Source organism: Symsagittifera roscoffensis, chromosome 1 (genome assembly GCF_963678635.1).
Source record: "Symsagittifera roscoffensis chromosome 1, txSymRosc1.1, whole genome shotgun sequence".
NCBI classification, from domain to species: Eukaryota; Metazoa; Xenacoelomorpha; order Acoela; family Convolutidae; genus Symsagittifera; species Symsagittifera roscoffensis.
The window spans coordinates 68,540,131-68,554,842 of NC_087062.1; the positions used below are offsets into that span (position 1 = coordinate 68,540,131).

Genomic DNA, 14,712 nt, shown 5'->3' on the forward strand with positions numbered 1-14,712 from the left:
TTTTCATTCCAGGCCACTCAAAGCGCTTCAGGATCCTCTGATATGCTTTGTTGATTCCCTGATGGCCCATCTGACCATGCGACCTGAATAAAAGTTCTGTCTGATAGAGTTGCGGCAACACTATAGCGTTATGCTCGTACAGGACTTTGTCTTCTTCTCTTCTCTTGCAAGCCACGATCCCGTCTTTGTTCAGATATAACCTTCCCTCTTTCTGCATAAAGCACTGTCTCAGAATACGGTAACTGTCTTCCTGGAGGTCTCCTTTGTCCGGAGCATCATTTTCGATCCACTTTTTCAGGTTGCTTGTCATGCAGTCATTTCTCTGCACTCTTAGTAGGTCCGAGAGCACCAAAACTTTGCCAACGGCTATGTTTCCTGTTCGAACGGGTGAAGATCAGTCCTGAGTACCTTTTTTTGTGGCAACTGACTTTTCTATACCGCTAATGTTTCCAGATCAACCGCTGCGTTATCAAAGACTCTTTCACCTGGTATGAGAAAGCGATCACCGTCAGGGTCATGATATACCTCCCTGTCCAGATTCCTTGCTCGAGTCTTCACTAGCAGTGTGTGGATCGCTATCTCTGATAGTTCCGATCCTGAGCTCGAGTTCCTGTCTGAGTAGGTGTCGACTCCTGAGTTCCGGGAGTTGTGATTCATTTAAGAGTGTGCGTTAGAGCACGTCCCATCCTCCAGATCAGTTCTGTGCCTTCTTTGCATCCATCTGAACTCCCCGGACAAAACTTTATTCTCCAGGTCCTGTTTCTCATCAGGAATTTTTTCATCTACATCAGACTCCCCGGACAAACTTCCTTGTCCCGGGTGTTGATCTTGAACTCGCCGGCTCTTCTCTCCGTTCGTCTCCCCGGACAAACAATCTTGCACCAGGTTTCGTTCAACCTTCTCACGTTCTTTATCCTGGTCCTCAAAGGTAACGGTTTTCTTTTGCGTATCGTTCTCCTATTCTTTCCGACCATATGAAGTACTGGTTAAAACCTCGTGGGGTATTGACGATACTAGTTGCTGAACTATTGTCTACAATCCCTCTCGTTTTCTTTGTGTTGTCGTCTGGACGGCATAATCTTCACCTTCTCACTGACTGTCAGTGATGCCACTGCTGCTGCCCACTTGGGGTCATCTCTGGTCATTTCTCTCTCTAATAATCCGCCCAGCATCCGCATCACTTGCGGTGTGACCTGCACCGTTTTATCCAATAATGAGAGGCTGTTAATGTTCATGCGAGAGAGTTCCTGCTGGACCAGGTTCGAGCGCAGCAACAGGTCCAAGGGCACCGGGTCCTTCTGGGATAGAATTTTTATCTCGTCTGCTTTCTCTACAGGTGATTCGGGATATCCCGGGATTGGATGTCCAGACTTATCCAACCATCTCGTCAGTAAAAGCGCTTCGTAAGTTTCTTTATCCAGAGACGAGAATCCTTCCTTGATTTCTGGCTGATTGGCTTGCTTCTGTTCCAATCTTTCATAAATTTTTGTTTTCTTGCTGAGGCTATCAGCATTCTAGTGTTTGTCCCGCATCCTGTGCTCGATTATCATGTGATAGCCATCTAATCTCACTATCCATCTTCCAATGTAACTCTGATCCATCGAGTATGTCTTCAACCAGGATAACGCCCTGTTGTCCACGCGTAACTTAAAGGGAGCGCTCCCCAAGTATGCGCGGTACTTTTAAGCAAATGTGACTAATGCAAACATTTCTGCTTTTGGTGCACCATATTTCATCTCAGTGTCACTTAACACCTTACTGCCATATGCAATGGGACAGAGAACGGTTCTTCCATTCCACTCCTGCTCCTGATGCAGTATTCCCGAGATGGCTCTTACTGATGCGCCTGTGTCAAGAACATACATGCCCTTTTCAGTAGGCATGCCTAGCACTGGCGCTTCGCACAGTTCCCGCTTTATGTTCTCAAAGGCCGTTTGAGCTTCATCGTTTGATTCGAACTTCTTTCCATTGTTGCGCATCAGCTTCTGCATCGGATACTCCTTGTCTGCATATCCTTTTATGAACTCACGGTAACAATTGGCAAAACCTCATGAGCTGTGTGTCCGTTCTGGGAACCTTCCATGTCAACACAGCTTCTACTGGTTCCGGGTCCGGCCTCACACCATGCCTGTCCACCATTCCACCATTCTTCCTAGATACTTGATCGAATCCCTCGGGATCTCGCATTTCGATGGTTTGCATTTTAAGCCTGCTCTCTTCATGCAATCAAAGACCTCATCGAGCCGATCAATGTGGTCTTCCAGGGTTGATGTTGCTATGACCACGTCATCCACGTAACACATCACAAGATTCCCGTACTTCTTTGTCATTCTGGTCAAAGCCTGAGCCAACAGTCTTTGAAAAGTGGCCGTTGCGTTGGACAAGCCGAAGGGCATCCTCTTCCACTGGTAAAATCCCAACTCGCATGCGAATCCGATCTTTTCTCTATCCTTCCTACGCAAAGGGACCTGCCAGAAGGCAGAACCAAAGTCCAATGAGGTGAAGAACTTGGCATGCCAAGTTTAGAGAGGCTCTCGTCTATCCGCGGTATCGGGTACGCATCTTTTATCGTTACCGCGTTCAAGTAGCGAAAGTCGCAACAAAACCCAAGCTTTCCCCCTTTCTTTGCCATCCCTTTCTTCGCCATCACTACCCCGCAAGCCCATGGCGATTTTGAGGGTTCAATCATGTCGTACTCGAGCATTATTTCTAATTCCGCTCGGCACTCTCCCGATTTATGTGGCGTCATTCGTCTTGCGCCTTCCCTACGGGGAACGGCGCCTTCCTCAAGTTCGATTTCGTGTTTGACGAAAATACAGCAACCTTATATTTTGAAAATGCAACCGCGTTCGGATTTAAAACCGCCCGCAATAATTCAAAATCTCCCTCGCCTATCATCCCTTTTAAGTGTTCTATTTCTGGCAAAACCGGTTTGTCAGATTCTAGCTCATATGACGAGGGGCGTTCCAAAAAATTTGAGCAGCTCAACAAACCGTCGTCCGTTTCGGATTTCATGGAAAACAGTTTATGAATAGATTTTAATTCATTAATCCTTTTTAAAATTTTATCTTTTTTGGCATGATAAGGACAGTCTTTCACACTATATCTCTTCAAATTTTGTGTCTCTTCAAAGTCGGTCCGCATCAGCAAAGCGTAATCAAGTTTCTTTCCACGCTGGGTTTAAACAGTGGTGTCCAGTGTGTTCAATAACACACTGACACAGAGTTTGTTTCGAGTTACCGAGAAGCTCCGGCCTAAAATCACTGAACTTTGACTATTTGGATTCGGTACCAAACAAATCTGTTTAATATCACTTAACAAATAACAAATTTAAAATTCTCATTCTAAAAATTGCTACTAATGCTTGTCCCGGCTGTAGTTTTACCTTTCTATCTAAAAAGATTGGTATCTTACTTTCATCTGTTATTATTCTATTAATTGGTTTCATAACATACTTCCTAATCTTTATTAGACCGTTGTTCACGTCAATCATCACGTCGAAAATCCTGACAAAATCTCTGCCCAAGATGAATTGGTCGGATTCATCCAGACTCTCTACTACTAGGAATCTCATCCAAAGATCCCGTCCTCCCATGTGGAGGAGCGTTATTGGTGTTCTTCCGGCTACGTAAATCACTCCTCGATTGTCCGCGGCTAGTCGGAGAATCGTCGGAACTAGATCTTCCCCCGTGAAGCCCATTCTTTCCCAAGTCTTTGTCGGCATCACACTCACTACCGCTCCTGTCTCCAGAAGCCCCGTGAATCCGATTTTCTTTCCGGTGGTGTCGAGCAGGTGTGCAGTCACATCTGCTTCGTATCCAATGTGAACCGCGTCTTGCTCCATCATGGCGTCATGGCCTATCCTACGGACTTTGAGTTCTTCTTCACCCAAATAGATCTGTCCTATTTGGTCACTGTCTGTTGTCACATATGTCCTAGTGTAGATGCTAATTCCATCCACGTTCAGCATTACTTGATACGGTCCATAGACTTCCACGTAGCGCCTGTGAAGCTTCTTGATTCGAGGGCCACCCGTTGTTAGTAGCGTTCGCACAGCTCCTGACTCAGTGCGTGGCTCCACCTCCCGCAGATAATCTGCATATGTGTCCAAATGCATCAAAGTGAACTCTGATGGTTCACTCAGATTTCTGATTACCTGGTGTCCCGCTACCGGGATTATCGATTGTATTTTGCTTCCTTGTGGTACCATACCGAACCTCTGCCCGGAGATCACAATTCTGTTCATGCTCAAACTACTTGGTGCTTTCGTTTCTTCGACCTCTGATGCCTCGAAGGTGTTCAATTTTTCCTTTAATTTCTCATTTTCCAATTCGAGCTTCACCTTTTGTTGGATCTCCTTCGTTACCAATTCCTGCTGCCCTATAATCAATCTTGAAGTCATCCGCCGCAGTCACCGGTTCCGGTTCACATGTCTCTTCCGTTACCGCCTGCATTTTCTTAGTTGCCTCCTCTTGCGGTTTTTCTTCTCTGCGCGCGTCCGCTTCACTCAATAGGCGAGCCTTGCTGGCTTTCACACCCGATAAAGCTTCCTCATGCCTTGGATGCTTGATGGCTGCTACAGCATCCCAGAATTGCGGACAATCCGATTTAAAATGACCTTCCAAGTTGCAAAAGAAACACCTCAGGCCGAAATTTGCAACTACACCTCTCATGAAATTTTCATGGTCGACTTCTGACGCATCTTCGTCCTCGAGGCTAAAAACTATTGCTTTCATGCCCTATTTGTAAGTTAGGCATGCTGACACATGATGGTCCGTCGAAATGCAATTTGCACAAAAGCGAATCTTGTCCAGATCGTCCCTCGGTTTATATCAGTTGTTCCCTTGGTTTGCAATAATTGTTCTTGTAATATCCAGATCTCGATGGAGACTTCAGCAAAAAAAATTATTTTGACTTGAGTCTCATCTCCTCTGGTGTTGGCGCATTGGTTGATAGTGGTGTGTAATGTGTTGCTTACATTGTTCGAAGTTCATTATTCTTCACACCATCGATGAATTTTGAGCTGCCAGGTTCATCCTTCTGTTTGACTCATCTGGTTGGCTACGCCTTCTCAGCATCTCTAAATTGTCTAGAAACTTGTCTATCGTCTCATCTTCTCGTTGTCACCGTTTCTCGAAGCGCATCATTGCTTGGTGTCCCTGCACCCCTGAGTCAAAACGAGTTAACAAGATTTCAAAGATTTTCTTAGCAGTGTCCCGTTGGTACTGCTTTTTGGCCATCATGCAGTTTAGGGCCCTTCCAAGATACTGGTAAGCGCACTGCTTTCTTGCCTTTCTGACAAGTCCTCGTCCTCAAAATGCAGTTTCATCACTTCTATCCAGGTATCAATACAGCCATCAGATTCGTCTTTGTAGCATCCTGGTTTCTTAAAAACACTTCTGGACTTTTCGCTACGTTCACTAGTTCTAGATTACCTCGTAAGGAATGTCTCCAAAGATCTGTTCAGAGGTTCAAAGGCTGTGGCTATTGATGTAGCCTCTCTTGAATGCCCTGCCTGAGTATCATTACCCCCGGATATCGTCTCTCCCAGTCGCATGTGTGCCTTACATCGGTCGTTCGTTTGAGGTCTGTCTGTTACCAGTTGTACTTCCTCTGATGTTTGAGACCCATGTTCTATTATCCCCTGTGGCATAGCCTGCTGAACTGCCCTCACCTCTAGTGGATCCATATGTCCTTCTCCTATTTTGTTGGTCATTGAAGTTCACCCTTGGCTCCCTGCTGGGACCTCCCGAGTTCGGCTCCCCATCTTTTGGTCCACTCTTGCTGCCTAGTAGCCCGTCCATCCTATCCATGATAGCCTGAGTTCGCCTCTCCATCATCGCATCTATCTTTGTGTCAAGAGTCCCAAGAGTCTGCTCTTGTTGAATTCTCAACTTCTCCATGTCGTCTCTCAATTGTGACTCTCTCTGTTCCGCTTCCCTTGTCATTCGCGACAAGTTCTTCGCCAAGTGTTCATCCGTTCTTTCCTTCAAGCGTTTTTTGCTTCTACCAACTTCTTGTTTATTTTGATTTAATTCTTCCCGCAGACTTTCTCTCTCGACGTGGACTGCTCTTTCTAGTTCACTCATTTTTATGGACATCTGTTCATTCTGTTCTCCTATGCTGCCCACTATGTTGGTCAAGGCTTCTTCAATTGATACTCCGTTGTCCACTAGTGACGTTACAAATGGGGGTGTCACCCTGTCGATCCCAGGTAGTTTGGTGCTGGTCAAGATTCGGGCTTTGATTCTCTGACTCGACGTCTTTTCATTATCCATCTCTGGATCCGCCTGTGCGTTGCTTAGCCCTGTGTTTCTACTCTCCCCAGTTCGCATTTCCAAATTCGTCATACTCACAAAGTCTCCTGACTGGCCTGATGTGTTTGTGGTTTTTCTTATTTTCCTCACTACACCAAATTGGTCCATGGTGCCAGTCCTTTTGCCAACGTATGCTTCATTCTCCTGAGTCGAACTATTGAGGCTGATTCGAGATCCAAAGTCAACTTGCTCGTCATCGTCCTCTTCTTCCTCCTGTGATTCTCCTTCATTGTCGCATATACCCGCTCCCATGGTAAATGGAAAGATGTTTCGGAAAGTGTTCTTTACTCTCTCTGAAAACGATGAGGACGTTGCCTGTTTTTCCGTCACGCCTGCCATCATGGTGTTGTCTGTGGGAGATCTTCTAGTTGCCACAATTTCAGTAGAGATGTCGGACAGTTCCGACATCTCCTCTCAGTCCAGTGTCCCGGTGGAACTGGCAAAGTCTTGCCCTTGTTCTGCCGGAGTAGATTCACTCACCAGCCTTCTGTTTCCTCTCCCCTTCGGTCCATGTATTTCCTGGTCCTCATCCATGGCCTGGTCCGGATGGATCTCCACTTCTAGCATTGATTTTCGCTCTTCTGAAGACTTTTGACTCCTGGGCTCAACCATTCTGCCTGAAACCGTCTCTCCATTGTCGGTCCGGGTTCATATGATCCTTTCCACAAACGGGTCGGTCATTGCTTTTCTCTGATACTCAGGTATGAATTTCTTTGAGCTAACACTCAGTTTAGGTATCCTTGACTTGTCTAGACTCATTTTTAATTCATGACTTCTTACTGCCTATACACTCAATTCGATTGCTAGTATCCTTTTAGTCTAACTACTTACAACAATAAAACAACACAATAATTTTCAAACGTTTCTATTAACTAGTGACCACAAATCCTCGTATGTTATCGCAGTACAGCGTGTATACAACTCATTCACAATGATCAGCATGATGATATCAGTCTATTTAAAAGATAGTGATCTCACTAACCAATCAAGCACAAATATTATTGATTTAAAACCAAAATTGACAAAAGTAAGAATATTTTCTATGAAAAACGTATGTGTTTTGTACTTTTAAAGAAAGAGCTTTCCCTGTTTAGTGCTGCACCAAACAGACAAAACTTGGAGGCAGTAATTTTCTCAAATGGGCGTCTATTGCACCCACCGAGTCCTGTGTTACCTATCTGCCTTCGGACTGCCCGAGCTTGACCTACTAAAATCCTCAGGGCAATCACTTTTCTCGAAACGTTTTGGATTTCAATCCAGACCAATGACTTATACACTCTTGTTCAATTTAGACTTAGTGTCGCGAATATCCGAGTTTAGATCTGTTTTGTTTTGGTTTGGTTTTTTTTTATAAAAGGCAAGTTACCAGTGCAGTCACTGGTTCCCAGGCTATCTCTTAATAACCTAATACCTTCAACAACTTTTGTTTTCTGTTGTCTTCTTAAGTCTTGACTAAACAATAACCCTCCGGATTGACAAAATATGACCCCTCCGGATTAGTAAAAACAGGACCCTCCGGATTGGCAAAAACAAGACATTTCCGGATTGGCAAAATTGTGACCCCTCCGGATTGGCAAAGACAAGACTCCTCCGGATTGGCGAAAAAAGACCCTTCGGGATTGGCAAAATTGGGACCCCTCCGGATTGGCAAAAACAAAACCCTTCCGGATTGGCAAAATTGGGACCTCTCCGGATCGGCAAAAATAAGACCCCTTCGGATTGGGATAAATAAGACCCCTCCGGTTTGGGACCCCTCCGGATTTGTAAAATTAGCTTCTCGGAGACCTTCTAAATTTCCACCCGATACCCTTCCGGATACGTTCTCTGATGCTTTTATGCTGTTTGAGTTAACTAGGAAGGGTGTTTGGTCTTTCCCAAGACCCTTCCGGATTGAAGTTAAGCCTCTTATTTGACAATTCACCCTAACGGTGAAGGGTCTTATCGGTAGCCTAGTTTCGACTTGACTAAGGTTTTCTGGTGCCCATAGCCTTCCCTTTTTGTCTAAAACAACTAAAAATGCCTTATTCAACCGTTACTACCCTTTGGTAGTGGCGTAAAGGCTTTCCAAAAAAAATTTATAAAACGTGTAGGGTCTACCTTCCCGAATTGGTGAATATGCTAAAAACAATCCTAAAAACTTTTCACGCTTTTTTTTGAATAATTGATGTTTTTATTAGTAAGCTCAACTACTTTCTGATCTAATGGTACCATGATCCACTTGACTTGTCCAGTAGTTACAAAATTATCAACCAAAACGTCTTTTTTTCCAAAGTCAAAAAATTTCTCTTTTATAGGTTCCGCCTAACTTTTTTTCGCAATTCTGTTCTTTTCGACCTAAAAAATGTTAATCCGATCTCAGAAGGCCTATACTCTCCTAGTTCAAAATAAGAAACCCGATCTAAAACGCTCTAGGTGAACAAATTTGCCAAAAACTATGCTATTTCGACCCCTCCGGATTGATGAATCCACTAAATCAAACACGTTAAGTTCGATTTCTCTGTAACCCGGAATGTTATCGGCAAACGGGTTTCTAAACCTGTCGATTCACTAGTGAACGTTGTCTTAACAGCAATTTTTATTGTCCTAACTCAAAAATTTCAAAACAATTTCTTATTTTATAGCGTTTCGTTTATTCAAACATCACGAAAGTTCGGTTTTTGGTACCCAAATTGTTCCAACCACTTCTGAACTACACTCAACCGGTTCTACTTATTATAATAGTACATTTACGATGTAATTCACTAATTTAGCGCTTTTTTCCGTTTAACAAAATATCGATTTCTCAAAAATCGCGATTTGTGGGGGGATCAAAATTTCGCTATTTTGACCCTAAAAATCGGTCCTTTTACTGTGTTTTTCACTGAAAAACGAGATAGGAGTATTAATATAGGCTGTATCAATAATAACATTAGTAATACTATACCCCTCCGGGTTTGTTCCTTTTCCGAATTAAGGTGCTTAACTCGGAATTTTGCAGTTCGGTGAAGGGTCACTACAGTGCAGCACTGTCGAGCCCCCCACAGAATAATATCTTACTTTTTGTACCAAAAGGGATACAAAACTTGTTAACGATACCCAACAATCGATTGTTGTTGTCGTTGCGCCCCTTCTTGTCGCTCCTTGAACTGCTTGCCGGATCAGTCTTCTTCACTAATCCCGAGACCCTTCCGGATTGAGCGCAAATTAGCAATAAAGTGCTTAAATACTCAAATAACCCTACAGTACAAGCCTCAGAAACGGGCCACAAAATTGATCGCAACGATCCTGACTGATGTAAATACTTGTAACAACAATATATCTAAATAAACAACAAACGGGAGGGTCGGATCACATCTCGTCTGGGGGGATGATTTCCACATTTTTTTTTCTTTTTTTTTTTTTACTTTTTTTTGTTTTTTTTTTCGATTATTTTTTATGTTTTTTGTTTTTCTTGGGTACTATACTTTTTTATGTTTGGTTTTTTGTATATCTTTAAGTGTTTTTGGTCACACACCTCTCAGGGAACGTGGGGATGGCCGATCCCCCCCCCCCCCCCCCTCCACCCTTCCTGGAACGTGAATTTTTGGTGTTAAAGCTATTCACGGGAATCCGGAAGGCTTCCGCGTTCCGAACTACTCTTTGACCCCGGCGGTTAGGGCCTATTAAGGGCGTTTTTATGAGCTTCCGCTCGGCGCGAACTGCTCGTTAACGGTTCTGCCGTTCATGATTTTAAAAAAGAATAACACCCAGGAGCGCCACAAAAACAACTATGTAACGTTCGCCCGGAAGTACATATCGACGGAAAATAAAGCTAAGCTATAAAACGACTGGCCAGCGTCTAAGCAAAGCTCTACATGCTTTTCACCGTCTCTACCAAAGCCAGATCTTTTGTTGGGCTTTTCAACATCGGGTCGACAAAAACGTTACTGTTCTCCGACCTCGACCAGAACGCTCAAATTATCTTACTTACATGCAAAATTAGTGAGCTCATGGCTGGGTCTCAGTATCCCCAGACCACGAGGTCTTTCCTAAAATTAAGGCTACTACTAGTTATTACAAGACTATTGTTTTTGTTCAGTAGAAAAAAATCATTATCTCCATCGAAGATGAATCAACCCTTTCCCTCTACTCCTAGCTTCTCATTATTAGAAAATGAATCCAGATGTTAATTAAATTCAATTCAGGGCATGACTAGGAAGCTAAAATTCGTATAAATAGGTTTAAATTCAAGCCTCAAGACCCCTCCGGATTCCTGAATCCGGGGAAATAACACCCTTATTTCCTCTCCGGAAGGCTGAGTTCACGATTCCACCACCCTTCACCGTTGGCGTGAATGGCCTTGTAACGATTGTAGCGACACAATCGTTACAATTCGGAGCCGTCTTTGCTAACACTCTGTTGCATTTTCTATTTCCCGTCGTAGTTTCTCTCTCAACTATTGTTGTTGTTGTGTTCTCTTCTTGAATTTCTTATAAAATGGCCGTTTCCAACGTTTCTCGGAAGTGTGACGTCACAAATCGAAAATTTAAAATTTAGAACTTCCAGAATCTTCCGGCCTTCACGATTCGTCTAATCGTCTGAATAACACTGCTAATCCTTTAAAACTGCCAATTCTCTGGGTTAGCGGCTAACCATCCGAAACTGTCGTTTTGTCAATTCTGGTCGAATGTCACAAGAACGAAAAAAGTCGTCAAAAAGTTTCAGAATTTTTTTCTGCAGAATCTGATTCCCAAAATGGAGCTAAAAACTTTTGAAGCTTAGTTTTCACGGCTCAAGTAAAGCTTAATTAAGCTATTGTAAGCATGCGCGCTCACCTTACTAGCTCGAATTTAGACCAAAAAATCAAAAATTTCACTCCGGTTTTTCTCCCGGTTTTCACTCCGGTTTTTCAATTTTTTTTAATGTCGTTCGAATCAGGGTTGAAAGGGCTTTAATGTGATGGATGTCTCGACCCATTTTGATGACCATTTATTGCACTTGATTTTGCGTGAAAAAAATAGAAATAAATAACGCACCCGAACGCAAAGCTCCCCCACATTTTTCAAATGGTCGGAACAAAAATAAAGTTCAGATAGACATCAGAATGTGCATTAATAGAGAAGGGTAGATTTCAACTTATTGAAGTGCTGTAATGCTGTTTTGACTAGCTTCTTGAATCTTTGGAACAACTATTGATGATCTATGAAATGCTAGTATGGCTATCTAGCTTGCGCACTGATGGTCATAGAAACGGAAAGGCCTTTTTAGTTGACACTTTTTAACTTCATGTGTGACTTGAGCGAAGACTGTTACATGATGCAGTGGACTGTTTCTGAATCTAGGTATTTATTTATGCAGGTACCACACAACTTAACTTTTCTAGATTTTTAGTTTTTGAAATGGCTGTAGCTGGGACTTTGGCCGACATTTTCCGTCCACAAGCGGTCCTGGAAATTGATGAAAGATTTTTGCGTTTTACATCTGAAGAAGCTCAGATGGCACAAGATGCTCTTTTGGCTCAATCTCTCATGGCTGAGCAGAGACAGATCATCAAGCAGCCCCCCAGAAATACTTACAAACAGGTCACCATAATTAAAGTAGATCGAGCTGAGCTGGTGAAAAACTATGGTATGGTTAAAATGGATCCATATTGCAAAATTACCATTGAACAAAGCGTTTTTGAGACCCCCTCATGCTACAGCGCATCAACAAAACCAGTGTGGAACAGAATTATTCGTTGCCCAACTCAGTCAATAATTCGCAGCTTCTTGATTGAAGTTATGGATGAGAACCAATTTTACGCTGATAGCCGGATAGCCTTTTGCCATGTCGAGTTAACAGAAGAAATGATGCAGTCACAAGAATTCCACACTTTAACTCTTCCGCTGAGCGGAGAGCAAGGTGAAGGAAAAGAAGGCTTTCTGTTTGTTCAAGTAAAAGTTCAAGATGTAGAGAAACTTCAATCGGAAATCATGGCTCAAATGGAACTTGCTGCATCAGTGACTCATCCACCTGTTAGCTCGGAGTCAAGTAATAGTACGCCAGCGTCTGGGCCTGATACTGTAGACGATGAATCGGAAGTTCAATATGTTCCAACCTTAGATGAAATAAAACAGCTGGCTGAAATGTTTCCTACAATTGAGGAGCAGGTTATTCGAAGTGTTTTGGAAGCAACTGAGGGTGACATGATGAACAGTATTAATTCGATGCTTTCTCTTACAGCTCAGGATGATACAGCTACTGCACCACCGCAGGATACATCAACCAGAATTGCGAATGATGGAGCGGGAGAACCGCAGCCAGTTGATTTGTAAATGTAGTTAATTGAGTAAATATAAAGCCAATTCAACAGGCAATTTTTGAAATGTTTTTGTGAATGCATGTTTCATTCACTAACCCTCAAAACTCATCATTACCATATCAGAAAATATGTTTTGCATCTTGTTTTGCATGCTTAACTATGAAAATTTCCCCTTAATTAAAGAACGTACTGTGAACTTTTTTTTTTACAAATGACGAGTGTACTCAGATAAATGTTATGTCCTTGGGAAACTTCGAGTTTCTCACAAATTTTCATTTTTCTCACTTGAACTTGGGCGAAGTCCAATTTTGAACCTACCCATTTCATCACGCATCGGTGTAATCAATTCAAAATTTATCAAACAGGTACCTCCAGCTTTAGCTGGGTCCCTTATCTTTTATCATTATCAAGTCTTTTTCATCGCGTTTGTGTTGTACCCCATTTGGTGCGAAGTTCCGCTTCGCCTCTGTTTTTTTTTATAGGTAACTGTTGTCGATTGCCTAATTCATCAACTTTGTACGCGTATGTATAGTTTCTTATCACACCACGCACAAGAATTGAAATTTGAATATTTTAATAAATGGAAGAACTTTTTTTGTAATTTTTTTTTAATGAAAGTGGTTGGAGCATGTTATCGCGGAATTTTCAATGCTCAGTTTGGTGTTTTTTTGTTCCGACCACTGAACTCGTAGGGATTGGAAATTTTTTTCGTGTGTTTTTCTTTCAATTTTTTCTCACTCAAAATCAGGTAACACAAAGAAATGTCAGGAGTGATATCTATCTATTATATATTTAAATGCTGGCTTCACTATCTCGCCACGTTTAAGCTTTTTCAACGTAATATTTTCGCATGTTTAAGCTATATCGTATATTCCAATGGTTAAAATTTTTTCGATTTTCCAGTTTGAATTCAGTGGTTATTCCACCGAGTTTAAAATTAGCAGCCCAATAGTGGGATGCTGTCAGGATTCCCCAAAAGGTTGCGAATTTGGCCTCCATTTAAGAATGCTCAAATCCTTGCAGTGTAAGAGATACGACGATTCACGTGATTTTTTTTCAAAAATTTTCAGAAAACTCAAATTCCAACATAATTTACCAAACTTCCCCTAACCTTGTTTTTGGGTGCTGTCAGAGTACTCTCAAGGATTGCGAATCTTGCCTCCAAATATGACTGCTCAGATCCTTGTAGTTTCGACATATGACGTTTTGGAGATTTGACGGAAAATTGGAATTCAAAAAAGTTCATAAAATTTGAAATTACCAAATGTAACGGCTCAAATCCTTGTAGTTTTTGAGATATGACGTTTTTTGTGATTTTTTTAAAAAATTTTAAAAAATTAATTTTTTTTTTCAAAATTTGAAGTTTTATACCCTGTAGCAGGTGCTTTCAGGGTTTTTTCAGGGGTTGTGAATCTTGCCTCCAAATATTTTTTCAAATTTTTTTCTTCAAAATTCGAAATTCCCAACCCTGTATTTGGGGGATTTCAGAAGACTCTCAGGGGTTGCGAGCCTTGCCTCTAATTATGACAGCTCAAATCCTTGTAGTTTTCGAGATAGTACGTTTTTTTGTGATTTTTTCAAAAAAATTTCAAAAAAGTTTAATTAATTTTTCCAAATTTAAATTCCTTTCCCTGTAGTTGGATGCTGTCAGGATACTCTCAGGAGCTGCCAATCTTGTCATTAAATATGACTGCTCAAATCTTTGTAGTTTTCGAGATATGACGTTTTTTGTGATTTTTTTTCCAAAATTTTCAGAAAACTTAAATTATTGTTATTTTTTAAAAATCTGAAATTTTCAACCCTGTAGTTGGGTACTGTCAGAGTACTATCAAGGATTGCGAATCTTGCCTCCAAATATGACTGCTCAGATCCTTGTAGTTTTCGACATATGACGTTTTCGAGATTTGACGGAAAATTGGAATTCAAAAAAGTTCATAAAATTTGAAATTACCAACCCTGTAATTGGGTGCTGTCAGAGTACACTAAAAGCCTGCAGATCTGGTTTCCAATATATGCGCTTTTTCTTGAGTTGTCAAAAATTCGAAGCACCAGAGGTGTATAACACGCTAGTATTACTTTAAATCCCTTTCAATTGTGGTGTTACAAAATCTAGATAAATGTCTCACTGATCTTTTA

The 14,712-nt window shown here is 41.9% G+C and overlaps 2 protein-coding genes across 2 annotated transcripts in view; one reads left to right on the plus strand and one right to left on the minus strand.

Annotated features, from left to right (window-relative positions):
- Positions 1 to 14,712, minus strand: part of LOC134848171 (glycogen [starch] synthase-like) — a 183,251-nt gene that overhangs the window by 147,202 nt on the left and 21,337 nt on the right. The window lies entirely within an intron of this gene.
- On the plus strand, positions 11,675 to 12,589 carry LOC134839472 (toll-interacting protein-like). Its single transcript, XM_063855043.1, has one exon. The coding sequence runs from the start codon at positions 11,675 to 11,677 to the stop codon at positions 12,587 to 12,589; it is 915 nt and encodes a 304-aa protein (XP_063711113.1).

Excerpts from the sequence above, each read along its gene's own strand:
- LOC134839472 (XM_063855043.1), top strand. The coding sequence starts at position 11,675 with ATGGCTGTAGCTGGGACTTTGGCCGACATTTTCCGTCCACAAGCGGTC.